The following is a 27121-nucleotide window of genomic DNA, read 5'->3' as shown; positions in this document are numbered from 1 at the left end:
CAGTGAGCCTCCGACGAAGCGCTGGCGTTATGTCCCACTTTCTATTTATCTAGTTAGGTTTCCTTGGGCTGGTGATGTCATTTCCTGCATTGGTGATGTCATTTCCTGTTCTTTTTCTCAGGGGGTGGTAGATTGGCTCCAAATCAATGTGTTTGTTGATGGAGTTCCGGTTGGAACGCCGTGCCTCTAGAAATTCTCGTGCATGTCTCTGTTTGTCCTAGGATGGATGTGTTGTCCCAATCAAAGTGGTGTCCTTCCTTATCTGTATGTAAGGATACAAGTGATAGTGGGTCATGTCGTTTTGTGGCTGGTTGATGTTCATGTATCCTGGTGGCTAGCTTTCTGCCAGTTTGTCCAATGTAGTGTTTGTCACGGTTCTTGCAAGGTATTTTGTAGATGACGTTCGTTTTATTAGTTGTCTGTATAGGGTCTTTTAAGCTCATTAGCTGCTGTTTTAGTGTGTTGGTGGGTTTGTGGGCTACCCACTAACACACTAAAACAGCAGCTAATGAACTTAAAAGACCCTATACAGACAACTAATAAAACGAACGTCATCTACAAAATACCTTGCAAGAACCGTGACAAACACTACATTGGACAAACTGGCAGAAAGCTAGCCACCAGGATACATGAACATCAACTAGCCACAAAACGACATGACCCACTATCACTTGTATCCTTACATACAGATATGGAAGGACACCACTTTGATTGGGACAACACATCCATCCTAGGACAAGCCAAACAGAGACATGCACGAGAATTGCTAGAAGCATGGCGTTCCAACCGGAACTCCATCAACAAACACATTGATTTGGAGCCAATCTACCACCCTGAGAAAAAGAACAGGAAATGACATCACCAACGCAGGAAATGACATCATCAGCCCAAGGAAACCTAACTAGATAAATAGAAAGCGGGACATAACACCAGTGCTTCGTCGGAGGCTCACTGATGATGTTACCTAGAATGGCGATGAAACGTCTGAAAACGAACCTTCCAGCTCAGCGAGCAAACTCACATCCAGAATGGCAAGACACTAGAAAGCTCAGAGGAGGGGGAGATCTTGGGGTGGTTGGAAGTCAACAAGACAGGCTAATAGTCTAAGCGTAGAGTTGGATGAACACAGCAGGCCAAGCAGCATCAGAGTAGCCTTCCTGCTCCTCTGATGCTGCTTGGCCTGCTGTGTTCATCCAGCTCTACACCTTGATATCTCAGATTCTCCAGCATCAGCAGTTCCTATTATCTCAGGTTAACAGTGTAGTTGAGGAGGCATATGGGACAGCTACCTTAATCAAATCGGCAGAGATTATAAAATCAGGTTAGGCCACAGCTGGAGTACTCTGTGCAGTTCTGGTCACCACACTATAGGAAGGATGTGATTGTAATGGAGCATGTATAGAGAAGATTCGCTGGGATGTTGCCTGGGAGACAGCAGTTTAGTTATAAAGAGAGGTTGGATAAGCTCAGATTGTTTTCTTTCAAGCATAAAAGGCTGAGGGAGGGCCTGGTTGAGGATTATAAGGTAAAGAGGGGCATGAACAGGGTTGATAGAAAGCAGCTGTTCTTATTAATTGAAGGATCAACAAGCGGGGATAATTTTAAAGTAAAAGGCAGGAGGGTTAGAGGGAAGTTGAGGAAGCCTTTTTTTCACCCAGAAGGAAGTGGGAATCTAGAATGCACTACTTGGGAGGGCAATTGAGTCAGGAAACTTCACAACCTTTAGAAAGTACTTGGATGAGCTCTTGAAATGTCATAACATTCAAGGCTATGGGGCAATACTGCAAAGTGAGTTCCACGTAGATTTGGTCATTTTTCTTCATGCAGACTCGATGGGCTGATGGGCTTATTCTATCTCGAATGATTCTATGATTAATAAATTTGCAGAATAGGCAAAAAATTGACAATGTAAATTCAACTGATAAATGTGAGGTAGTACATTTTGGGAAGGAGGAATTTAGACGATTGCTCAGAAGGAGTGAGGGGTTCCAGAAGTATAATACATCAGTTACTAAAATTTCTAAAAAAGGTTAGCAAGGCCACAACATCAAAACAAAGCACTCTGTTTTACTGCCAAAGGAATAACATTGAAAATTTGGATGGAAGTGCTAAACCTCTATCAAAACTTAGAGTACATTTGGAGCCCTGCATGCAATTCTACTGCAATTTTATAAAAATGATATAAGGGCACTGGAGAAGGTGCAGAAAAACCAAAGTAGACATTTCAGGAAAAGATCTAGGAGTTGCGTCTCAACAAAGGCAGAGGGGTGACCTAATAGAGATTTTTAAGCTACTTTAACTTTTGATAGAATGCTTGGAGGGAAACAGATTTCTCTTCTGGGAAGAGCATAACTAGAAATCATCAATTCATGGTAGCCACCAAGGCATTCAAAAGAGAATTCAAAAGAAACCTCTTTTTCTAGAATGGTGAGAATAAGGAACTCACTCTCGCAGGGATAGTAGGAAGTGCAGATGCTGGAGAATCTGAGATAACAAGGTGTAGAGCTGGATGAACACAGCAGGCCAAGCGGCAAAGGATCAGGAAGGCGGACGTTTTGGGCCCAGACCCTTCTTCAGAAATATCACTACGACAGGGAGTGGTTGAAATGAATGGCTTAGAACTATTTGAAAGGGAGCTTAACCATCCAGTGAAGGCAAAGAAAACAGATGATTACAAACATAATACTAAACTGGCCAGGGTGGGAGAAGGCTATTCAACTAGCCTGTTTCTGTGTTGGAAATCCTATATAATGTCAGAAAAATATTTAAAATCAAGTCAGAAATCAGCAACGCCAAATGATATTTGTGAAGAAAATAACATTTTAAAATCCCAGAACAAAATTTCTTCCAGACTGATAGTTACTGTATTCTTTTGAAATAAACTTGACCTGAGCATTAATACCAGTTAAGCAGCCTGCAGCAGGAATATCTCCATATGGCATTCCCAGGCCAGCAAAAGGAGACAGCTCCAGGATCTCCCCTTTGTCCACAAGCAATTGTAAACGGTCTCGGACCAGGAGTTTTTTATTCCTCTGGGTGTGCCTCAAAATTGCTTTTTCACCTCCACCCTGTATTACCTGCTCCATCAGTTCCGAATACCTGTTTTTTAGAAACATTAATAATACAGAAATTCAATCAAAATCTCTTTACATCAGGCTCGACACTAAAAAAACGCAAGGGAGAAGGGCAGCTGGGAATGCAGAAGGGAGTTGGAGACAGGAAAGAGAATGATGGCTGTGGATTTTATTCAATTTTCTAAACGCTGTCACTGGATATTGGTAACAATTAAAATTATACTGTTATACCTACACTTAGATAGCTTGCCAACATTCAATGTTTAGTTAAAATTTCTGGAATATTTCTGGCAACCTTGGAACTGAGCCTTCAGAAAATAAAACAGAAAAGATGACAGGAACTGGTACAGATTTGACAAATCAAAACCAAGAGAGCTGCAGATGTTCTAAATCAGTAACAAAAACAGAAGTTGCTGGAAAAGCTCAGCAGATCTAACAGCATCTGTGAAGAGAAAATCAGAGTAACCGTTTCAGGTCCGATGTTCTGAGCAAGGTTTATCTACTAGTTGAAAGAAACTTATGGTACGATGGTAGTGTCCCTGCCTCTGGACCAGAAGATCTTGCTTCACACCCTACATGCTTCAGAGGAGTGTGGTAACATGTTTCAGCAGGTTGACTGAAATACCTATCTACTAGATTTACATGAAATTTCAGATGCATTTATATGTTATGCATTTGCATGTTTATGCATTTGCTGTTAATTTTTTTAAAATCTATGGTAGATGGTACAACGGCAGGTAACTTAAATGTTTGAGATGTATTATTGAGACACAATTGTTGCTATTTTAGTAACAGTTTATGCTTGTGCAATCTATTTTAATCCACCATTTATTCAGGAATTTACATACATAAGGGTTTGAACAAAATGAAACCTTAAATTACAGGTCTCATTACATGGTTAGATTTAATCTATTTACTGCCTTCATTCCAGTTTTTACAGCCTCTTCCAAAGTCAAGGGCTTGGATTTGATATTTATAGCTCGAGCTCTGTTAGCTAAATCTGGAATCTGAACATGTGAGATGGATCAAATTTCAAAGGATGATTCAGTGCTTCTCAGTGAATTCTACTATTGGAATACTATTCTTTAACTACAATATACAGATATCTAAAATTTGGAACAAAAGACATAGTTAACAAGTTTTATTTTTGTAATTTTTATTTGAGGAGAGAAGTTGTGTTATTCTGGATTTGAAAATCATATCTGCTGTTGCTTTTGTGTTGTGTCCCATAAATTTTAAGATAGATAGGTAAAGGCTGGGTAAGATATAAACTTTAAAAGGGTAACTTAAAGGGAAACATTGGGGTGGTGATGGCAGCAAGGTATAGTAGAAGGACAAAATGTATTCCTGAAAACACCCTTATTACAGACGCAAAACATGGATGCACAGTGGCCCTGCCAGCACTGATAGTGACATCATTTTATCATTTTTGCTCATACTTATTTGGGCATTGCCGTGTTCTTTTTTACTGGCAGGATATTTCATGAATAGTGCAAGTGCAGAATTTTCCACAGCACAACATGAAGCTTTTGGAGGTATCTTGAAACCGTCAAATATAATGTTACTGAAGAACAAGGGTAGGGAGCACTGTGGTGAAAATTGCAAGGAGCATAAATAATTTGAGAGGGGAGAGGAGGGGATGAAAAGAGACCCACTGAACATCATATCTTTCCTACAAATCCCAATCCAAACCATTCAAGGTCCCTTTCAGTGCCTCAATTCTACTTAACTCCCACCTGAAAAAAGAAATAACAAAACGATGATTAAAGCATAGAGAAGAAGAAAAGCAAAGAGGAGATTCAAAGATTTCACAGACTGTATTATCTCAACAACATAATGAAATGCTACAGGTGATCAACTAATTATTATTAAAAACTGAGAATATGAATCATCATTTAGAACAGTACTTTCTGAAACAACAAACATGAAATATGATATTCACTGCAAAAGTATCTAAAGATTTACATCAAATATACTCATTTGTCCTTTGCTAATTTTCTTCATCGTGGGCATGTGGTAACAATGACACAAAGTCTCTGTGGAGAGTTATAGACAGATTAAACAAATGGGCAAAAACTTAGCAGACAAGATATAATGTGGATAAATGAGGTTATGCATTTTGCCAGGAAGAGAGAAGCTGAATATTATTTTAAAATGAAGAAAGACTGCAGAAAGCTTTGAACGAAAGGATATAGGGGTCCTCATGCACGGATTAAAACAAAAGCATCCAAGTTCAATGGGTAATGGGGAAGTAAATGGAATGCAGGGCTTTATTTAAAGGGAAGGGAGTATAAGGTAGGAAGGTTTGCTAAAACTACTCAAGACACTAGTTAGATCACAGCTGGAATACTGTGAACAGTTTTGGGCACCTTACCTAAAACTTATAGATACTAACATTGGAGGCTGCCCAAAGAAGGTTCACTAGGTTGATTGAGAGTGCGGGGGAGGTGTCATTTGAGAAGTTGGGTGTTCTGTACTTATTGGAATGAAGAAGAATGAAAAGCAACCTCATTGAAACACAATATTCTTAGAGGACTTGACGAAGTAGATATGACAAGGTTGTTTTCCTTTGGGGAAGTATCAGACCAGATAATAGCTTCATAATAAGGGGTTGCACGTTTAAGAAAAAGGTGATGAGAAATTTAAAATCTCAGGACACCCTGAATCTGTCGAATTCTTTACCAAAGATGGCTGTTCCAATTGGGTTTTTAAGTATATTCAAGACAAAGATAGATTCTTACTAAGTAAGGGAATCAAGGATTTTGAGGAAAAAGACAGGAAAGTGGAGTTGAGGGTTATCCAATCAACCAAGATTTCAGTGAATTGCAGAGCAGACTGGGGAAGGTGGGACCTGTACAAGAAGGACGGGTTGCATCTGAACTGCAAGGGGACCAATGTCCTGGGTGGAAGGTTTGCTCGAGTAGTTTGAGAGGGTTTAAACTAGTATGGCAGGGGGGTGGGAACCTGAGCTGTATACCGGAGGTGAGAGTTGATGCAGGTGAGGCAGTAGCAAGAGGTAGACCAGCTAGTGGGAAGGAACCAAGGGATCAGTTAAAGTGTGTTTGCTTTAACGCAAGGAGTATCAGGAATAAAAGTGATGAACTTAGAGCATGGATCAGTACCTGGTGCTATGATGTTGTGGCCATAACAGAGACATGGGTTTCTCAGGGGCAGGAATGGTTGCTGGATGTTCCAGGGTTTAGAGCATTTAAAAAGAATAGGGAGGGGGGAAAAAGAGGAGGGGGTGTAGCACTACTAATCAGAGAGGGTATCACAGCTACAGAAGCTTCCATTGTCGAGGAAGATCTGCCTACCGACTCATTGTGGGTGGAAATTAGGAACAGCAAGGGAGTAGTCACCTCGTTAGGGGTTTACTACAGGCCCCCCAATAGCAGCAGGGAGATTGAAGAAAGCATAAGTCGTCAGATTTTGGGAAAGTGCGGACGTAGTAGGGTTGTTGTAATGGGTGACTTTAACTTACCCAATATTGATTGGAACCTCCTTCGAGCAGAAGATTTGAATGGAGCTGTTTTTGTAAGGTGTGTTCAGGAGGGTTTCCTAACTCAGCACGTTGACAGGCTGACAAGGCTAGACTTGGTGCTCGGATACGAGCCAGGGCAGGTATCAGATCATGTGGTGAGAGAGCATTTTGGTGATAGTGACCATAACTGCCTCTCATTCTACATAGCTATGGAGGAGGAGAGAATTAGGCAAAATGGGAGGATATTTAATTGGGGAAGAGGAAACTATGATGCGATTAGACACTAGTTAGGAAGCATGGACTGGGAGCAATTGTTCCATGGTAAAGACACTATAGACATGTGGAGACTGTTTAAGGAACAGTTGTTGCGAGTGATGAGTAAATATGTCCCTCTGAGACAGGTAAGAAGGGGTAAGATAAAGGAACCTTGGATGACGAGGGCGGTGGAGCTTCTCGTCAAAAGGAAGAAGGTAGCTGACATAAGGTGGAGAAAGCTAGGGTCAAGCTCAGCTCTAGAGGATTACAAGCAGGCGAGGAAAGAGCTCAAAAATGGTCTGAGGAGAGCAGGGAGGGAGCACGAGAAAGACTTGGCAGCACAGATTAGGGAGAACACAAAGGCATTTTACACTTATGTGAGGAATAAGAGAATGGTCAAAGAAAGAGTAGGGCCGATCAGGGATAGCATAGGGAACTTGTGTGTGGAGTCTAAGGAGGTAGGGGAAGCGCTAAGTGAGTTTTTTGCTTCTGTCTTTACGAAAGAAATGAACTTTGTAGTGAATGAAACCTTTGAAGAGCAGGTGTGCATGCTGGAAAGGATAGAGATAGAGGAAGCTAATGTGCTGAAAATCTTGTCAAACATTAAGATTGACAAGTCGCCAGGCCCAGACCAGATTTGTCCTCAGCTGCTTTGGGAAACGAGAAATGCAATTGCTTTGCCACTTGCGAAGATCTTTGCATCCTCGCTCGCCACTGGAGTCATACCTGAGGACTGGAGAGAGGCAAATGTAATTCCTCTCTTCAAGAAAGCAAATAGGGAAATCCCTGGCAATTACAGACCAGTAAGTCTCACGTCTGTCGTCTGCAAGGTGTTAGAAAGGATTCTGAAGGATAGGATTTATGACCATCTGGAAGAGCATGGCTTGATTAAATGCAGTCAATACGGCTTTGAGAGGGGCAGGTCATGCCTCACAAACCTTATCGAGTTCTTTGAGGATGTGACTAGAAAAGTTGATGAGGGTCGAGCTGTGGATGTGGTGTATATGGACTTCAGTAAGGCATTTGATAAGGTTCCCCATGGTAGGCTCATTTAGAAGGTCAGGAGGAATGGGATACAGGGGAACTTAGCTGCTTGGATACAGAATTGGCTGGCCAACAGAAGACAGCGAGTGGTAGTAGAAGGAAAATATTCTGCCTGCAAGTCAGTGGTGAGTGGTGTTCCACAGGGCTCTGTCCTTGGGCCTCTACTGTTTGTAATTTTTATTAATGACTTGGATGAGGGAATTGAAGGATGGGTCAGCAAGTTTGCAGACGACACGAAGGTTGGAGGTGTCATTGACAGTATAGAGGACTGTTGTAGGCTGCAGCGGGACATTGACAGAGATGGACTGAGGGGTGGCAGATGGAGTTCAACCTGGATAAATGCGAGGTGATGCATTTTGGAAGGTCGAATTTGAAAGCTGAGTACAGGATTAAGGATAGGATTCTTGGCAGTGTGGAGGAACAGAGGGATCTTGGTGTGCAGATACATAGATCCCTTAAAATGGCCACCCAAGTGGACAGGGTTGTTAAGAAAGCAATATGGTGTTTTGGATTTCATTAGCAGGGGGATTGAGTTTAGGAGTCGTGAGATCTTGTTGCAGCTCTATAAAACTTTGGTTAGACCGCACTTGGAATACTGTGTCCAGTTCTGGTCGCCCTATTATAGGAAAGATGTGGACGCTTTGGAGAGGGTTCAGAGGAGGTTTACCAGGATGCTGCCTGGACTGGAGGGCTTATCTTATGAAGAGAGGTTGACTGAGCTCGGGCTCTTTTCACTGGAGAAGAGGAGGAGGAGAGGGGACCTAATTGAGGTATACAAGATAATGAGAGGCATAGATAGAGTTGATAGCCAGAGACCATTTCTCAGGGCGGAAAAGGCTAACACGAGGGGTCATAGTTTTAAGCTGGTTGGAGGAAAGTATAGAGGGGATGTCAGAGGCAGGTTCTTTACACAGAGAGTTGTGAGAGCATGGAATGCGTTGCCAGCAGCAGTTGTGGAAGCAAGGTCATTGGGGACATTTAAGAGACTGCTGGACATGCATATGGTCACAGAAATTTGAAGGTGCATACATGAGGATCAATGGTCGGCACAACATCGTGGGCTGAAGGGCCTGTACTGTTCTATGTTCTAATAGGCTGAATGGCCTACTTCTGCTCATATATCTTATGATATTATGCTCCTCCTACATAGTGACTTGCTTAAATTGAGAACGCTAGAAGGAAAGAAGCCCAAATTAGAGACAAAATTGCACAGGCACTGATAGAATTTATACGAATCATCACATGTAAGATGAAATATACTTGTTGTCAAGATCGGCAAAGGTTTTTTACTTCAGACACTATAAAGGTCTGGCAGTAATAAATATCTAAAGATTAGAAGTGGTTTTCTAGAACTGTAAAACAAAGCACAGTGAGGCCATCGCTACTTTACTTCAGATCAGCTAATTTGCCATTGTTTAAATAAACATGTTCTCTCATGGTCCTTATGGTTTCAGTATGATGGTGGATTCACTCATAGTGTATTGTTTTATACTTTAAATAAAACCCATGTGTAACAAAACGCAACCTTACCTTTCAGCACAGACTATACTGTTGTGCGAGTTAGATTCAAAAACATGTCGGTGAATTGGCTGAATACTTCCGTTTAAAACAGGATATGACTTTGTATTATAAGTTCTGACCAAACTGTTGGACATTAAACAGAGAGTTAAGCAAAGTGCATTCTTCCAAGGAATTCCTTTCTCAAGAATTTGTCTCTGGAGACAAGTGTGATCTGTCCATAATGTTCTCGGATCATGAACACAATTAGAATGTTTTCTTTTGTTGTAGGTGCATGTTTTCTGCTGTCTTGCCAGATATTCTTGGAATATAAAGCTTAAGTTTCGCCTTGAACACAGTCGACCAGCAACCCATTTGGAACTAGAAACAAGCAGAAATACTTTAATAAACAACATTTTTATTTTCAATTCATTATATTTACAGACATAATTGATTACAAGTAATGTTTTTCATGCAGTACATCATTTTGAGCAGACTTTTCATTTTTATGGTTTCACTGCAAATTATCCCCCAAAAGGTCTTTTCCCCAGGTAAGGGAGTGCAAAACTAGAAGCCAAAGGTTTAAGGTGAGAAGGCAAAGATCTAAAAGGGACCAAAGAGGCACCTTTTTCATGCAGAGCGTGGTGCATGTGTGGATTGAACTGACAGAGGAAGCAGTGGAGACTGGCACAATAATAACATTTAATCGGCATCTGGATACGTTCGTGAATAGGAAGGGTTTAGAGAAATATGGGTCAAATGCTGGCAAATAGAGCTAGATTAATTTAATTAAAGGCCTCCTGCAGTGCCACAATGATGCCACCCGAAGGTTGCAGGAACAGCAACTCATATTCCGCTTGGGAACCCCGCAGCCCAATGGTATCAATGTGGACTTCACCAGCTTCAAAATCTCCCCTTCCCCCACCACATCCCAAAACCAGCCCAGTTCGTCCCCTCCCCCCACTGCATCCCAAAACCAGCCCAGCCTGTCTCTGCCTCCCTAACCTGTTCTTCCTCTCACCCATCCCTTCCTCCCACCTCAAGCCGCACCTCCATTTCCTACCTACTAACCTCATCCCGCCTCCTTGACCTGTCCGTCTTCCCTGGACTGACCTATCCCCTCCCTACCACCCCACCTATACTCTCCTCTCCACCTATCTTCTTTTCTCTCCATCTTCGGTCCGCCTCTCCCTCTCCCTATTTATTCTAGAACCCTCATCCCAGCCCCCCTCTCTGATGAAGGGTCTAGGCCCGAAACGTCAGCTTTTGTGCTCCTGAGATGCTGCTTGGCCTGCTGTGTTCATCCAGCTTCACACTTTATTATCCTAGATTAATTTAGGCTTTCTGGTCAGCCAGAAGTTGGGTCGAAAGGTCTGTTTGCAAGCACCTTTTGCAACCTTCAGTTGAAACAATGATTTGTGTCCAATTACTCAGTGAGAACCTAAGACTTTAGACACCAAGAACTTGATACAGAATAGACAGCACTAAAAATTATTTTTCACCATTAAAACAAACTTTCCAAACTAACATACACACAAATAGGCATTCGGTCATTCACAATTTGAACATTGCTGAAAAAAAGACACATTTAGTTGAAGTTTTCACCTTGCACTCATCAGAACAATTTGCAAAAACAAAAGCAATGTAAAGGGAAAAAAAAATCCATACTGTATGAGAGAGGAGTTGGTTGGCTAGTGGACTTTAGTAGAAATAGAGAAGCGTGTTCACAATGATTATGAATTAATTGCCAAGCTTTGTTTAATTTTGCAGTGAACAATGGCTTGGATCTTATTTTCCAAGGTTGGCAATCAGGCCAATTATATAGCGTATGACATTTTAGGAATCTCAACATGTAGATCAACTCATGGACGTAAGTTTGGGATAGCCAGTAGTAGGGAACCATCTAGCCAATTTTTAAATTCTAATATCAAGGAAAGAGAGGTCAATTAACTGTTCCATTTCAAAGTTAATTTGAGTATAGGATGAAGTCCATTAAGACGTGAAGAAATTATCACATGTAGCTACAGGTTCAAACACGTATGTACAATCTGCACAGAAGAAATATATAAATGGTACGAAGTTAGGTGTCATTTCATCAAGGTCACGGATCTTATGGAGAAGATACTTGAGAGAATTTCGCCTAGCAGGGATCCCACAGCAACACCATCTACATAGGGATAACTGGTTTCATTAACACTGAACTCAACTGCCTGAGCTGCTAAGCTTGTAAATTCATTGCGCAAGCTTGAATGTGATAAGGACGCACAAAGCCAACCTGTGGGATAATGGCTACCACAATTGGGTCATTTTTTTTGCCACATTAGCACACACTCATGAACAAGGCTAAGGTTATGACATTGAGTGCGGAAAATTGCTCAGTCTACCTCCGATTACCCTAAAGGACAATGCATCTCAAAAATGTTTGAGCAACAAATGAAGTTAGATATTTCACAACGGTACGATACATTTGTAACACGAGCCACTAACAAAAAGCTGCCATCAAGTCAAACAGACGTTCTGGTTATCAGGCAACTGAGTTATGCAGTTTAACAATTTCAGTGACTGTAACATGCTAGGTACATAGGCCTCACATCCCAAATACTGATAGATCATTTCAAACAGCATATCCTTTGTTCACAAGAAACAAGGTACTAACTGTACACAACCAACCATGTTCGCAGATCTCAACACAGAGTCCAAGATTAAATGCGATTCCACAATTGGAAAACATTGGCAAAATAATCCTGAGCGTGTGAAGAACCACATTGACTATCAAATCAGGGTTGTCAAATGGTCTTACAGTAGCAGACTTGTATATACTGGAAGCTATATATGTTAATACATATGGCCCTGTTCTTTGTAGACATAAAGGGCATGTACAAAATTGGCCTCTTCGTAGGATATGTGGAACAGTCCCCCTTCCACTGCTACACTGGCACTATCACCCACCTCTTCCTCCGCTATATCAATGACTGTATCCATGCTGCCACAAGGAGCCTGAACATTTCTTCAACTTTACTAACACCTTTCACCCAACCTCAAATTCACCTGGATCATCTATGATACCTCTCTCTCTCCTTCCTGGGCCTCTCAGTCTCCACCACCTCAAAACTGATAGCTACTTCATCCCCACAAACTCCCACAACTACCTGGGCTACACCTCCTTTCACCAGCCCTCCTGCAAGAATGTGATCCCCTACTCCCAATTCCCCTGGCTCTGCCATGTCTGCTTCCAAGATGGAGCGTTCCACTCCTGAACATCTCAGATGTTTTCATACTTCATGATGCTTGAGACAGCATTCCCCCCTTCAGCAGTCGAAAATGCTCCCGACCACATCTCGCGCTTCCTGCACCTCTATCCTCACATCCCCTCCACACAACAAAAACAAAGTCAGAATCTCCCTTGTCCTCACGTATCACCCCATTAACCTCCAGATTCAACATATCATTCTCCGCCACTTCCACCACCTGCAATCTGACCCCACAACCAAGGATACATTTCCCTCCCAACTGCTTCTGTAGGGACTGCTCTCTCTGCGACTCCCTTGTCCGTTCCACACTCCGCACAAGCCCCACCACCCCCACCACCTTTCCCTGCAACCGCAGGAGGTGCTACATGTGCCCTTACACCTCACCCCTCACGTCTCTCCAAGTATCCAAAAAAACCTTCCACATCAGACAGACTACACATCCGCTACTGTGGTTACTGCATCAGCTGCTCCCAAGGTGGCCTCCTCTACATTGGTGAGGCCAAGCGTAAGCTTGGAGACCACTGTGTAGAGCACCTGAGCTCTGGTCGCGACAAACACCACCTTCCAGTCGCAAACCACTTCAACTCCTCCTCCCAATCCCACGACAAACACCACCTTCCAGTCGCAAACCACTTCAACTCCTCCTCCCAATCCCACATTGACATGTCCATCCTGGGTCTCCTCCAGAGTCACAATGATACCACCCGCAAACTGGAGGAGCAGCACCTTATATTCCGCCTTGGGAGCCTACAACCCAATGGTCTCACTGTGGACCCTTACTAGTTTCAAAATCTCCTCACCCTCGGCTTCATCCCATGACTAACCCTCCCTCTCATCCCTGCCTGCTTGACCTGTCTCAACCTGACCATCTTCTCTCCCACCAATGTACTCCTCTTACCTCACTGACCAATCCCCACCACTGCCTACCTGCACTCACCTGTCACCATCACACCTATCTTTTCCTGCTCCACCCCTCCTCTCTATTTATTTCAGAGCACCCTACCCCAACCCTCTGCCATTTCTGAAGAAGGGTCCCAACCCGAAATGACAGCTTTTTTTCTCCTCTGATGCTGCCTGGCCTGCTGTGCTCCTCCAGCTCCACTCTGTTATCTCTGACTCCAGCATCGGCAGTTATCACTACCTCTGTACAAATACTCTGCTTGTTTCAGATAACAGCCATTCTCTGATTCATTTCTCAGAGCAATGCCTTGAACAATCAAGGCCGACCTGACTGTTTTAAAATCAAATATATCCAAGCCATTACTATCAGTCATCATTAAATGGAACATTTTCCATGGCAATGCCTTTACTAATCCTTATCCGCTTGCCAAACAATCAGCAATCCTCTCTCATACAGTATAAATATTGTCTTGCCTTTACATTGGTATTTCTTCTCAACTGTCCTGATGAGGGCAGGTCAAAAGGTTTCTACAAAACGTATATCTCATCATCAATAATAAAAATAAAAATAGTAGCCTCTTTGTGAAAGGATTTATCTACTCACTGTCATTACCTGCCAGTATGAATTTCTTCTGATATGTCTTCCATTACTTTTATGATTATCATTAAAAATGCAGCACTGAATCGCTCACAAATCAGCTGCTAGTTTATAGAATATTTTAGAACAAGGCTTTTGTTTTGCAGTAAAAATCTATGCAGTTCAATGTAAATGATTCGCCGCTAAATGCACAAATTAAAGGTTTTTTTTGAAATAGTAATGTACATTTTTTTTCAAAGTCTGCCTTTAAATCTAGCCCAAGTTCCTGGGAACTCTAATAGTTAAATCTTAAATCGGTTTCACATTTAAAAAAAAAACACATGGTTCAGTGATAGTAGGAAGTGCCGATGCTGGAGAATCTGAGATAATACAGTGTGAAGCTGGATGAACACAGCGGGCCAAGCAGCATCAGAGGAGCAGGAAAGCTTGACGTTTCGGCCGGGACCCTTCTTCATTTTCTGAAGAAGGGTCCCAACCCGAAACATCAAGCTTTCCTGCTCCGCTGATGCTGCTTGGCCCGCTGTGTTCATCCAGCTTCACACCGTGTTATCACATAGTTCATAGTAAAGGTAGCCCCCACAGTGCAAAACTAACAATTGTTGCATTAAGTTGACATTAGTTAGAAGAAATAGCTTAAACACAGTTAACATAAAACTGTGTCCCACATGGAGTTGTTAAAGCCCAGTATCAGATCGTATGGTCCATTCGGTTGATGTCTGTGAACTTCTGAGACTGGTCCAAAGCATATTGGTCAAATTGTAGCTTTGGTTGTTAAAGTATAACTATGATCATTCAAAAAGAGCAAGCTTAGGATAATCCTGCACAGTGATTTATTCTATTTTGCTGAGGCAGGATGAAGAGCTCTTTTCTATGAATATCGCCACAGGCTAGTGCAATCAGGAAGAGTACAACATTAAAAACAGAGATGAAATTTTAAAGTTAATTTATTTCCCAATTTTAATGTCTTTTTCCTAGTCTTATGTTCTTAGTAAGGAAAAAAAATGACATCACCAATTCATTTTAAGTGTCGACATGACTTGAAACTTTTGGCATTTTAGTCATCTATTTCCCTGTTAATGGGGAAGATTCAAAGAATGCATACATCAAAACCCAATCTTCATAAAGAGAAAATTATTCTTCTAAAAAACCTCAATACTGGTAATGAAAATACTTTTGTCAGCACAGAGACTGAGGAAGTTTGTACACAAAACATTGGCCCTGGTTCATATATGGCTCAAGTATTAATATGTTTCAAGCATCAATTTTTCTTCTCCCAGTACATTATTGAATTAATTTATACTATTGTTTCGATAATATATTTTATTTCCATTATCATAAATTTTGCCAATTTTTGCACCATTCCTAAGTCTTACTAGTCTCAAAATCAAAACTTAGAGCGAGAGTAACAGTAATTCAAAACATTTGAATGTTTGTTTCCAGGAATGGATGATTACAAAATCTGGTTTTCCTTAAACTGCCAAGAAATGGCAGGATGAAGCATCAGCCGGCAATGAGCCTAAGTGTCTACTTTTGGACAAAGCACACATACAATATCATAATTCACAATTAAGTTTCCTTTGATCGCACAGGACAATTCTAGGTTGTTTTTTCTTGTTTTCCTCTCTCTTGGTCATTCTGGGAATAGTGATTGCCAATCTTCATGGTCTGTTTGGACAGCAAGCATTTAAAGTTACCAAGAAGGCATCATGTTCTGTCATGCATGCCTACTTCCCTGGTAATACTCACTGGAAGCTAACCAAGAGATGCAATTCCGGCAATGATCCACTTACAAATCCAGGCTTAATAAAATTCAATTGTAATGATGAGCTAGAATTCTGACAGATAAAACTGACTCATCATGGATCAAAATATCAGCATCCTGTCTGTATGACACAGCTTCTGGCTGACTTAACCAATCAGCCACCGAGGACATGTTATTTGAAAGTTTTTAGAAATAATCAGCTTAATCATTAAGCCACCATCAAGCCTAGCATCTAAGTGTGTGTATATTTTGCCAGTCATTCTCCCACAAAAGTCTGTTTTTCACTCTCCTTTGTAAACAGAAAACTACATGTGAAGCCTTTACAAAGTGTGAACACCACCAAGTCATCTTCTAGCATGAAAATAAGGATTGACATTAAATCAAAAGTTGGTCGGGTTGGAGGAGCGACTCAGAATTTAAGGTAAAGATGGGTTAGTAAAGGGTATGTTCTAAGGCCCTTGGCTCTAAGCCCCATTTTTCTGCAACAGCCATCCAATGACAAGAAGAAACTGTCTCTACTGAATATTAGACCTGGACCAATGGACTTCAGGATTCAAAAGCTAAATTAGATGCTGTTTCATTGTCAATGCCCGCAGCTGAAAATGAGTAACTTGTCCGGTCATACTGAACTGTACCCAGGCAGATTCAAAGCCACCGGAGACTTCAATGGTGATGCTATATTATCCTTAGAAAAGATGTAATTAAGTCAATCAACCTCTCCTAGAAGTGTCGGGGTCTTGAGACACAATGACCCTGTACCTAAGTCTGAGCAAGGAGGCCCAGATTCAAGTCCCATGTATTCCAGAGATGTGTCATAGTATCTCAGAACAGGTTGATTAAAAAATATATACCAGAGAAACTTAAGGGGTGAATGATAGGGAACAGGACAGCATTATCTACTGTGAACATCAGCACAGAGATAGGTGCACTTCTTTTACTTGCACGCAAAAAAAATGGCACAATCAGGGTCTTTTGATCCCAAAACATTTAAGCTTTTCTGTAAAAGAAACACACAAACATAAAAAGTTTCCAAATTAAAGAATAATATCAGGAATAAATAACCGGCATTTGGAAGAGTGTGGGCTAATAAATGAAAGCCAGGATAAATTTATTCAATACAAACTGTGATCAGAGATAATGGGAACTACAGATGCTGGAAAATCCAAGATAACAAATTGTGAAGCTGGATGAACACAGCAGGCCAAGCAGCATCTCAGGAGCACAAAAGCTGACATTTCAGGCCTAGGCCCAGCTTTTGTGCTCCTGAAATGCTGCTTGGCCTGCTGTGTTCATCCAGCTTCACACTTTGTTATCGAGACAAACTGTGTTTTATTAATTTAATTGAGTTATTTGCTGATCTAACTGAAAGGGTCAATGATGATAGTGTGGTTATAGTGCATACGTCATCTTTCGATAAGCATTTGATGAAGTTTCAAATGAGAGAAATTTTGGCAAGGTTAAAGCCCATGGGATTAAAGAGAAGGAAGGCACAAACTGATGAAATGAGCAGACAAGATACAGGAGACATTTAGCATTGAGAACTGGGAAATGATACATTTTAATTGAAAGAATGAGGACAGAATATGAACTGAAGGATATAATCCTAAATATTTTTAGGAACAGAGACCGCTGGGTATAAAGGTGCACAAGTCCTTGAAGATGACAGGATAAGCTAAGAAGCTTGCTAAAATAGAGGATCCCCCGCTTGATTTGTTGAGGAATAGAAGTTAAAAACAAGGAAGTTACACCAAGTTGTATTGTAAGGCCTTAGCTGGAATGTTGAGTTCAATTCAGTGCACTATTCTTCAGAAAAGATAACAAAGACTTGGCGAAGTCACATTGTTGTTTACCAGAATAATGAGGGGCTTTTGTTATGTAACAAGGGAGAACTGAGGTTCTCAGAGTTGATAAGGTTAAGAGGAGATATCAAAAGTACAGGAAAATCATGAATGGCTTTGAAAGAGTAAATAAGGAGAAACTGTTTCCAATGAAAGACAGGTGATAACAAATGGAAACAAGTTTAAAAAGACAAAGAAAAAGATAGACAGGACTTTATTTTGCACAGAGTTGTGAGCACTGCCTTGAAGGATAATTGAAACAGGTTGAATGGTAACATGTAAAAGGAATTGGGTAAATATTTGATTGGAAAAGCAATACAGGCCCAGGGGAAAGAAAGCAAGTCGATTTGATTAATTGGAAACCTCTAAAAGAGTGAGTACAAGCACCAGTGGTTGGATGGCTTCCTGTCCTACATCTCTAACCGCAGATAAGTGGAACTAGTCCAGTTTGAGATTATGGTCAGCATGGATTGGTTGGACCAAAGAATCTATTTCTGTGCTGTATGACTATATCATCACAGAAGTAATAAATGGTTACAATTATATAATAGTAACAGTGGTCCAAAAATACAAAGATCACAAGTGGATAAAAATGGACTTGAGTCTACATTTTAAAAACAGACTTTGAAGAAAAAGCCCCAGGTGAGAGATGCATTCTGAGAATCACTTTGCACAAAATAAACTTTAAAGTCCAGGTTGTATACTGCAAGAAATAAGTACAGGGAGTAAGTCATAATGCCCCTCAAGCCTATTCCACCATTAAGGGAGGCAATGGGCTCGTGGTGCTATCAATGAGCTGTTAATCCTGACAGCCAGGAAGGATTTGAATTTGGTAGTAGTCGCAACATAAGAGTCTAATGACGACCATAAAACCATTGCCAGTTGTCAGGAAAAACCCATCTATGTCACTAATATCCTTTACGGAAGGAAATCTGCTATCCTCACCTGCTTCGGCCGACATGGAACTGCAGACACAGTGATGTGGTTGACTCTTAACTGCCCTCTGGGCAATTAGGGATGAACAATAAATGCCAGTCTAGCCAGTGATGCACCCGTGAATAAGTTTTTAAAAATTCAACAGAATAATGGCTGATCTGGCACTCCTCACATCCACTTTCCTTATAACTCTTAATTCTCCTACTGATCAAAAATCTATCTATATCAGCCATTAATATACACATTAACTGCCACCACAGTTCTCTGTGGCAAGGAGTTCCAAAGACTCTCAACCCTCAGAGAAACGAAGTTCCTCCTCTCACTCTTAAATTGGTACCCCTTAATTCTGAGACAAATTCCTCTAGTCCGAGACTCTCTCAAGAGGTGGAATATCCTTTCAACCGCATAAGAATCTTATATCTCTCATCATTCTAAGTGCCAGTGAGTAGAGTCCCAAACGGTTTAATCCTCACTCATTAGACAATGGCTTCATACCAGACTTCATTCTGGTAATAACTCAAGTGTGGAGCTGGAGGGTCCCCACCGGAAGTCAACTTTCCTGCTATTTTGATGCTGCCTGGCCTGTTGGAGGAACACAACAGGCCAGGCAGCATCAAAATAGCAGGAAAGTTGACTTCCGGTGGGGATCCTCCTGCTCGGCCTGCTGTGTTCCTCCAGCTCCACATGGTGTTGTCTCGGAGTCCAGTAGCTGCAGTCCTGACTACCTCTGAGTTCATTCTCATGAACTGCCTCCAAAGAAGTTATATTTTCCTTATAATATAGCGACCAAAACTGGTCTCCGTACTCCACATGGGGTCTAACCAGCACCCTGTACACCTCTTACTTTGCAGTAAGACTTACCTACTGTTTGACACCAATGTGCTTACGGCCAGCGTTCTTTCTGCAATTGGAGATAATAGAAAATGCAGATGCTGGAGAATCAGAGATAACAAGATGTAGAGCTGGATGAACACAGCAGGCCAAGCAGCATCAGAGGAGCAGGAAAGCTGACCCTTGAAGGGTCCAGGCCCGAAACGACAGCCTTTCTGCTCCTCTGATGCTGTTTATTTTCCGCCTTCCTGATTACCTGCTGCACCTGTGTGATAAGTTTCTGGTGTTTCATGCACAAATAACCCCAAGTCCGTTTGTGTTGCAGCTTTCACTTTCTCTCCATTTAACTGATATTCTGTTCTCCCTCCCAAAGTGAACAGCCGCTGTCCGCCTGGGAGAGATGATAGTGGAAAAGTGGCACTGCCTGGAAGTACTAAATATAATAATGTTTCAAAGTTAAACCCAGTTACATCAGCGAGTGTGATTTTTTGGATATTGTAAACATCCAAATCGGGTGTTTTGTTGGAGTTTACAACCCGGGGGGTGGGAACAGTGTAACCCAGACCCGAAGTGTCGGGGGCCTGGTGGAGGCCCAGTCGGGCGCAAACCGCGCACTCACAACGCCCGCCACTTACGCTGCTAATTGCCGGTACATTTCTCCGCCAGATATTCGCCGCTCTTCCCGCCGGAACTTTACCCGGAGAAGGCAGCACGCGATGCCGGAAATGGGAGCCGGAGTACGGCCCGATCTGGCTCGGCCCTCCCTCCGCGGCCCCTGGTGAGCGTCTGTGGTCGCTGCTTCTTTTTTGGACGTTAAGCACCGATGTTCCAGTTGACTTTTCCGGAGCGACTGTCACCCGCGCCCCCATCACCATCTCAATCTCCGTACCACCCACCCCCATCACCATCTAAATCTCCATACCACCCACCCCCATCACCATCTCAATCTCCGTACCACCCACCCCCATCACCATCTAAATCTCCATACCACCCACCCCCATCACCATCTCAATCTCCATACCACCCACCCCCATCACCATCTAAATCTCCATACCACCCACCCCCATCACCATCTCAATCTCCATACCACCCAGCTCCATCACCATCTCAATCTCCATACCACCCACCCCCATCACCATCTCAATCTCCATACCACCCAGCTCCATCACCATACCACCCACCCCCATCACCATCTAAATCTCCATACCACCCAGCTCCATCACCATACCACCCACCCCCATCACCATCTAAATCTCCATACCACCCACCCCCATCACCATCTCAATCTCCATACCACCCAGCTCCATCACCATACCACCCACCCCCATCACCATCTAAATCTCCATACCACCCACCCCCATCACCATCTAAATCTCCGTACCACCCACCCCCATCACCATCTCAATCTCCATACCACCCACCTCCATCACCATCTCAATCTCCATACCACCCACCCCCATCACTAACTGAACCCTTATTAAACTCCCCCATCACCATCTGAATCTCTATACCACCCACCCCCATCACCAACTGAACCCTTATAACCTCCCCCATTACCAACTGAATCTCCATACCACCCACCCCCATCACCAATTGAACTCATATAACCCCCCGCCATCACCAAATGAACCCTTATCAATCTCCACATCACCAACTGGACCTTTGTACGCCCCACCAACTGAACTCTATACCGCCCCATCAGCAACTGGATCCCTCTGAACCACCATCTGCCCTCATTCACCAACTGGACCCCTATAACCCACCCCCATCACCAACTGGGTCTCTCTAAACTGTCCCCCCACCACCAACTGGATCCCTTAATTCCACCCCCCCTTCCCAACTGGATCCCTGTAACCACCCCACCCTCATCACCAGCTAGACTCTGATCACCCACTCCCCACATCACCAATCAGAGCTTAATCACCACAACCCCCCTTGACCCCCTATCACCAATTACCTCCCCATGTTCTCTAACACTTAAACCCCCTCCACCAACTTTAATCCTGATGCTCAATCCAACCTCTCCAACATTGGGAAACCCCAACTCCCAACTTCAGTCTGGGACAGCACCATCTCCCTGTGGTCCCACTACTCCTCGAGCACAACTTAAATATTTTATCATTTACTGAAATGGCCAGTTATTTACATTCTCTGTATTAGTTTTTTTTAAATTCACTTGTTTGGCAGCATTTATTGCCCATCCCTAATTGCCCAGAGGACAGTTGAAGGTCAACACATTGCTATGGGTCTGGAGTCACATGTAGGCCAGATCAGGTAAGGGTGGCTCATATCCTTCCCTAAAGGATATTCACAGCATCATTAGATAATTCCCAATATTTTATTGAATTCAAATTCCACCATCTGCCTTGGTAGGATTTGAACCCAGGTTCCAGAACGTTATCTAGGTCTCTGGATTAACAGTCCAGCGATAATACCACTAAGCCATAGCCTCCCTTAGCTCTAGAGTAACAAGGTTTACATCATAAGCGGTAAAATTAATGATTTATTATAAAAACAAAACTTCTTCAGCAAAGATATAAAGCTAATTAATGCAGTTTCGAATATGAAAATATAAATATGTACTCTTTGAAATACCCAACTCTCACACCAGATAAAAGAAACCAGAAAATGGGTTTCTTGCAGAGATTCACTTTGGACAATAAAGACTTTGGGCCAGTAATTGTACATTCTTGAAGACAAAATGGACAAGATACAAAAGAATGAACAAGGATTGGCATTTTAATATGCATGGCCAGGTCACCAATTTAATGAGTGCCAATTTAAGACGAAAATGAGGAGGAATTTGTTCTCTCAGAGGATTGAGAGTCTTTGGAACTCCATGTCACAAAGAGCTGTGGGGGCAGATGCCTTGTATGTATTTAAGGCTGAAACAGTTAGATCCTTGGTTAGTTGGGCAATCAAGGGTTACGGGGAAAATGGAAGTAAGGAATATCATGTCAGCCATGATCCTAATTGATGGCAGAGCAGATACGACGGACAAAAGGACCTGCTCCTGTTCTCATTTCTTGTAGTCACAAGATATGTTTGTGGCTGGGATCTTTGCAAACTCAGTCATTCAGGATATATGGCGACAAACTCAGTGTGTATTGGCAGGCTATGCGATAACAAGACCTGGTGTTGGGGTAGGGGGCTAGGACATGGAGAGAGTTTAGGTCCTAAAATGATTGAACTGGATATTGAGTCTGGAGGGGTGCAGGGTCTCCAAGCAGAAAATGAGGTGTTGTTCTTCCAGCTTGCGTTGAGCTTCACTGGAACACTGCAGCAAGGCAGAGGCAGAGATGTTGGCCAGGGAATGGGGTGGTGTGTTAAAGTGGCAGGGTCTTTTTTTGTGAGCAGAACAAGTGGTCACCCAGACTATGCTTCGTTTCCCAGTATATAGGAGACCACGTTGTGCGCAGCGAATGCAGTAAACTAGATTCTGGGAATTACAGGTGAAGTGTTGCTTCACCTGGAAGGTATCTTTGGGCCCTTGGTTTGTGGGAAGGAAGGAAGTAAATGGGCAGGTATTGCACCTTCGCTGGTTACAGGAGAAGGTGCTGTATGTGTCCTGAAGGGAACGGTCCCTGCGGAAAGTAGACAAGGGAGTGGGTGGAATATGTGTCTGGTGGTGGCATCTCGCTGGATGTGGTGGGAATGGCATCTGATGATCTTCTGGATGCGGATGCTGTGGAATAGTAGGTAGGGATAAGGGGAACCCTATCACTGTTGCAGAAGGAAAGAGAAAGGATGAGAGCAGAAGTGTGGGAGATGGGTCAGAACCACTTGTTGGTCCTTTCGACAATGGTGCTGGGGAATCCTCGGTTGAGGAAGAGGGTGGACATTTCAGATGCTCCCTCATCAAAGTTGGCCTCATCGGAACATATGCAATGGTAATAGAGGAACTCAGAGAACTGGATGGAATTTTTGCAGGAAGCAGAGTGTAAGGATGTATAACCCAGGTAGCTGTGGAAGTCAGTGGGTTTATAGTGGATATTAGTGGCCAGTCTATCCCCGGAAATGGAAACAGAGATGTCAAGGAAGGGAAGGGAGGATTCAGCGATACGCTTGGTGAAAGTGAAGGCAGGGTAGAAATTGGAAGCAAAATTGATGAACTTTTCCAATTCTGGATGAGAGAGGGAAGCAGCACCGATGATATCATTGATATATCAAAGAAACAGTTGTGGGTGGGGGCCAGAATAGTTTTGGAAGAAGGAATGTTCCACATACCTCATGAAGAGACAGGCATAACTAAGGCACACGCGGGTACCCATGGCCACCCCTCTTACCTGAAGAAAACAAGAGGAGGTAACAGAGAATTTGTTGAGGCTGAGAATGAGCTCAGCCAAGTGGAAGAGGGTGGTGCTGGGTGGGAATGGTTTAGGTCTTTGCTCCAGGAAGAAGCAGAGAGCCCTAAGACCCTCCTGGTGGGCAATGGACAGGTAATGGGATTGCACATCTATGGTAGATGAGGCGGCTGGAACCTGCAAACTGAAAGTTTTGAAACCGGCATAAGGCATCAGAGGAATCTTGAATGCACGTGGGCAGGGATTGGACCAGGAGAGAGAAGACTGAGTCAAGGTAGGAAGAGTTGAGTTCTATGGGGCAGAAGCAGGCTGAAACAGTGGGTCTGCCTGGGCAGTCCTTTTTGGAATAAGGCAGAAGCATGCTGTGCAGGGCTGGGAGAACTATCAGTTTGGAGGCAAGACTAGGGGGAGGTCACCAGATGAAATGATATCAGTTACCGTAGTTGAAACAGTGGACTGATGTGTCAAGGTGGGGTCATGGTCCAGGGGAAGATAGGAGGAGGTACCTGAGCGCTGGCGCTCAGCCTCTGAAATAAAGACATCAGTACGCCAGACTACAACAGCACCACTCTTGTCAGCAGGCTTAATAACAAAGTCAGTGTTAGAACTAAGTGTTGGAGAGAAAGCTCGAGAGTATGCATTTGATGCCACATGGCACTGAGTTTAGATCTCAGGATGCAGCGAGAACAGCTGTTCATGGAATGTTGAACATCATGGAGATACCTGTGGTTCTGGACTGGGCAATAAATGCTGGCTGCCAGCGATGCCCTCATCCCGTGAGTGAAAAGGGAGGATTCAAAATATGAGGGATGCAACTTCAGTTGGAATCCACAAGGGGTGAGTCTGAGCTGGAGACAGTCACTGAGGAATGTGTTATAGCTTTGGAAATGAGTTTTAGTAAATATTTGGTCAGTGACAGTGAAATTAACGTCAGTGGACAAGAAGAAGGAATGAAATGGAAATTGGGTGGACAAAGGAGCAGAATTTCTTCAAGGTGAACATGCCTAGAAGAGATGTGGCAGTGAATTAAATACCAAATAAAAACTGAAAGATGATGTAAATCAGGAACAAAAACAAGTTGCTGGAAAAGCTCGCAGTGTCTCATCTGCTTACAAAAACTCTCCTGAGCTACCTGTTGCCTGCCGCTTTAACACACTACCCAGGTCCTTGACCAACATCTGTCTGTGACTGGCAGCTGCATTACAGTGAAGCTCAATGCAGGCTGAAAGAACAACGCTTCATTTTTCTGTTTGGGGATCCTGCAGCCCTTTGGACTTAATATTGAGCTCAATCATTTTAGTTCCCGCAACAGCAATAGAGTTCCCCTTGTCCTTACCTACCATCCCACCAGTATCCACATCCTGAAGATCATCAGATGCCATTTCCACCACCTCCGGCGAGATGCCACCACCAGACACATATTCTGCTCCCCTCCTTGTCCGCCTTCCATAGGGACCATTCCCTCGGGGACACCCTGGTCCTCTCTTCCTTCATCCACCCCCCATGCCCATGGCACCTTCCCCTGCAACCAGCGAAGGTGCAACACCTACCCATTTACCTCCTCCCTCCCCAGCATCCAAGGGCCCAAACGTACCTTTCGCGCACCTGTACTTCCCAAAACCTAGTATACCGCATTTGCTGCTCACAATGTGGTCTCCTCTACAGTGGGAAAATGAAGCAAAGAATGGGTGACTGCTTTGCATACATTTATGTTCTCGCAAAAAAGACCATGAGCTACCTATTGCCTGCCACTTTAACTGACCACCCTGTTCCCTAGCCAACATCTCTGTCTCTGGCTTGCTGCAATGTTCCAGAAAAGCTCAATGCAAGCTGGAAAAACAACACTTCATTTTTTGCTTGGGGACCCTGCAGCCCTCTGGAGACAATATCTTGTTCAATAATTTCAGAGTCTAAAGTCTCCCATGTCCAAGCCCCCAGTCCCACACACCCTTGTTATCACATAACCTGCCATTACATACCACCTATTGTGATCACTAACAATCCCTACTAACTGCTATTCACACTCCTGGCCAGATCATTATCAATTCCTTTGTCTATCCAACTGCACTTCTGTCTTTTCGGGCTCTATCCTATCATTTACTCCCTACCCCGCACCCCTCTCTATTTTCTGCATATAAACCAATGTTTTCCCAGCTACCATCAGTTCTGATGAAGGGTCACCAGACCCAAAATGTTAACTCTGATTTTTTTCTTCACAGATGCTGCCAGATTTTCCAGTACCTTCCGTTTTTGTTCCTGATTTACAGCATCCACAGTTCCTTCGGTTTTTATTCAATCAGAGAAGACTTATTGTGTGTTTCCTTCAGATTATCGAAATCCCTAGTGATAATTTTAGATATCAAATGTCAGTTTGTGGTGTCGGTCTGATCTCTGACAATGAAAATTGTTTAGCCAAAACACGAGTCACTACACATGAATAAAAAGTCCTTGGAAGCTTTTTACCACCATACTGTATCTTACTGGCCTCACCACGATGACTGGAAAAACCATTACCTTTGTTCTGTTTACTGGCAAGCAATGAATAACATCTACAGCTATTGTCCCAGACCTAGGTCACACTTTAATTGCACACAATACAAAAGTACAGTTATAAAGTGGACATTGTCTTATCAGACTGTAGGGCTGCTCTCAAAAAAGCGGGCCTATTGGTGGTGATTTAACCTGAGTGTCACCACTCCTCAGCTGAGGAGAGAAGTTGAGAAGGAAAGTCCTCATGGTAACCTCAGCCAGTGTGGGAATTGAACTAATGCTGTTGGCATCAGCTCTGGATCACAAATCAGCCACCTTGCCAATTGACATGTTAATGTAGATACTGTCTGCCAATACCATTTACTTAAACCTTGTCATTCAAACATGCACGCCAGTGGAAGATTTATGCCTTTTCTCAGAAGAAGAGTTTGACTGGCCCCACCATCTCTTCATAAAACTACAAGTTTACCTGCCTCACTTGAGTAATGAGTTAACTTGCCTGTGGCCAAGAATTCCCCACAGCTCTCAAATATTTTCTCATATCCCCAACACACTCATCTATGTTTATACTTGGCCTTCAGGTGCAGTCAGAGCTACATCTTGGTCTGTCATGCTCAAAATCAGGGATTTAGCCTGCAATGTCTAAAAATCTACACAAAGGTGCCCTAGCTTTTGGCAATTGAAATACTTAGGTTCTTGGATATCACTATCAGCCTCAGCATCTTTTACTGGCCTGGGGAGGAGATCTGAGGCCATTCAAGCTGTCCCCGCTCATCCCTTGTTACACGTCTCCCTTTTAACTTCCCAACTTCTCAACTTGTTGAGTTTTTAGGGGTGATGGAGAAAGTGCTTGGACAACA

At 43.0% G+C, this 27121-nt stretch overlaps 1 protein-coding gene and 1 long non-coding RNA gene across 2 annotated transcripts in view; one reads left to right on the top strand and one right to left on the bottom strand.

The window, feature by feature from the left end:
- Positions 1-20260, bottom strand: part of si:ch211-198n5.11 (methylcrotonoyl-coenzyme A carboxylase 2) — a 95153-nt gene extending 74893 nt beyond the window's left edge. The window contains exons 1-3 of the mRNA XM_048539159.2: positions 20103-20260; positions 9385-9732; positions 2903-3099 (exon numbers count right to left, since the gene is read on the bottom strand). Coding sequence (XP_048395116.1) covers positions 2903-3099; positions 9385-9732; positions 20103-20122 — 565 coding nt within the window. The 5' untranslated portion in view covers positions 20123-20260. The remainder of the gene's footprint in view (positions 1-2902; positions 3100-9384; positions 9733-20102) is intronic.
- Positions 19783-26313, top strand: LOC125456232 (uncharacterized). The gene is made up of 3 exons (XR_007248424.2): positions 19783-19897; positions 20134-20245; positions 25991-26313. It is a non-coding gene; the product is annotated as an uncharacterized LOC125456232 (long non-coding RNA).
- Positions 26314-27121: the final 808 nt, after the last annotated feature.

This window comes from Stegostoma tigrinum, chromosome 8, assembly GCF_030684315.1.
Source record: "Stegostoma tigrinum isolate sSteTig4 chromosome 8, sSteTig4.hap1, whole genome shotgun sequence".
NCBI classification, from domain to species: domain Eukaryota; kingdom Metazoa; phylum Chordata; class Chondrichthyes; order Orectolobiformes; family Stegostomatidae; genus Stegostoma; species Stegostoma tigrinum.
This window is presented reverse-complemented; position numbering and strand designations above follow the sequence as displayed.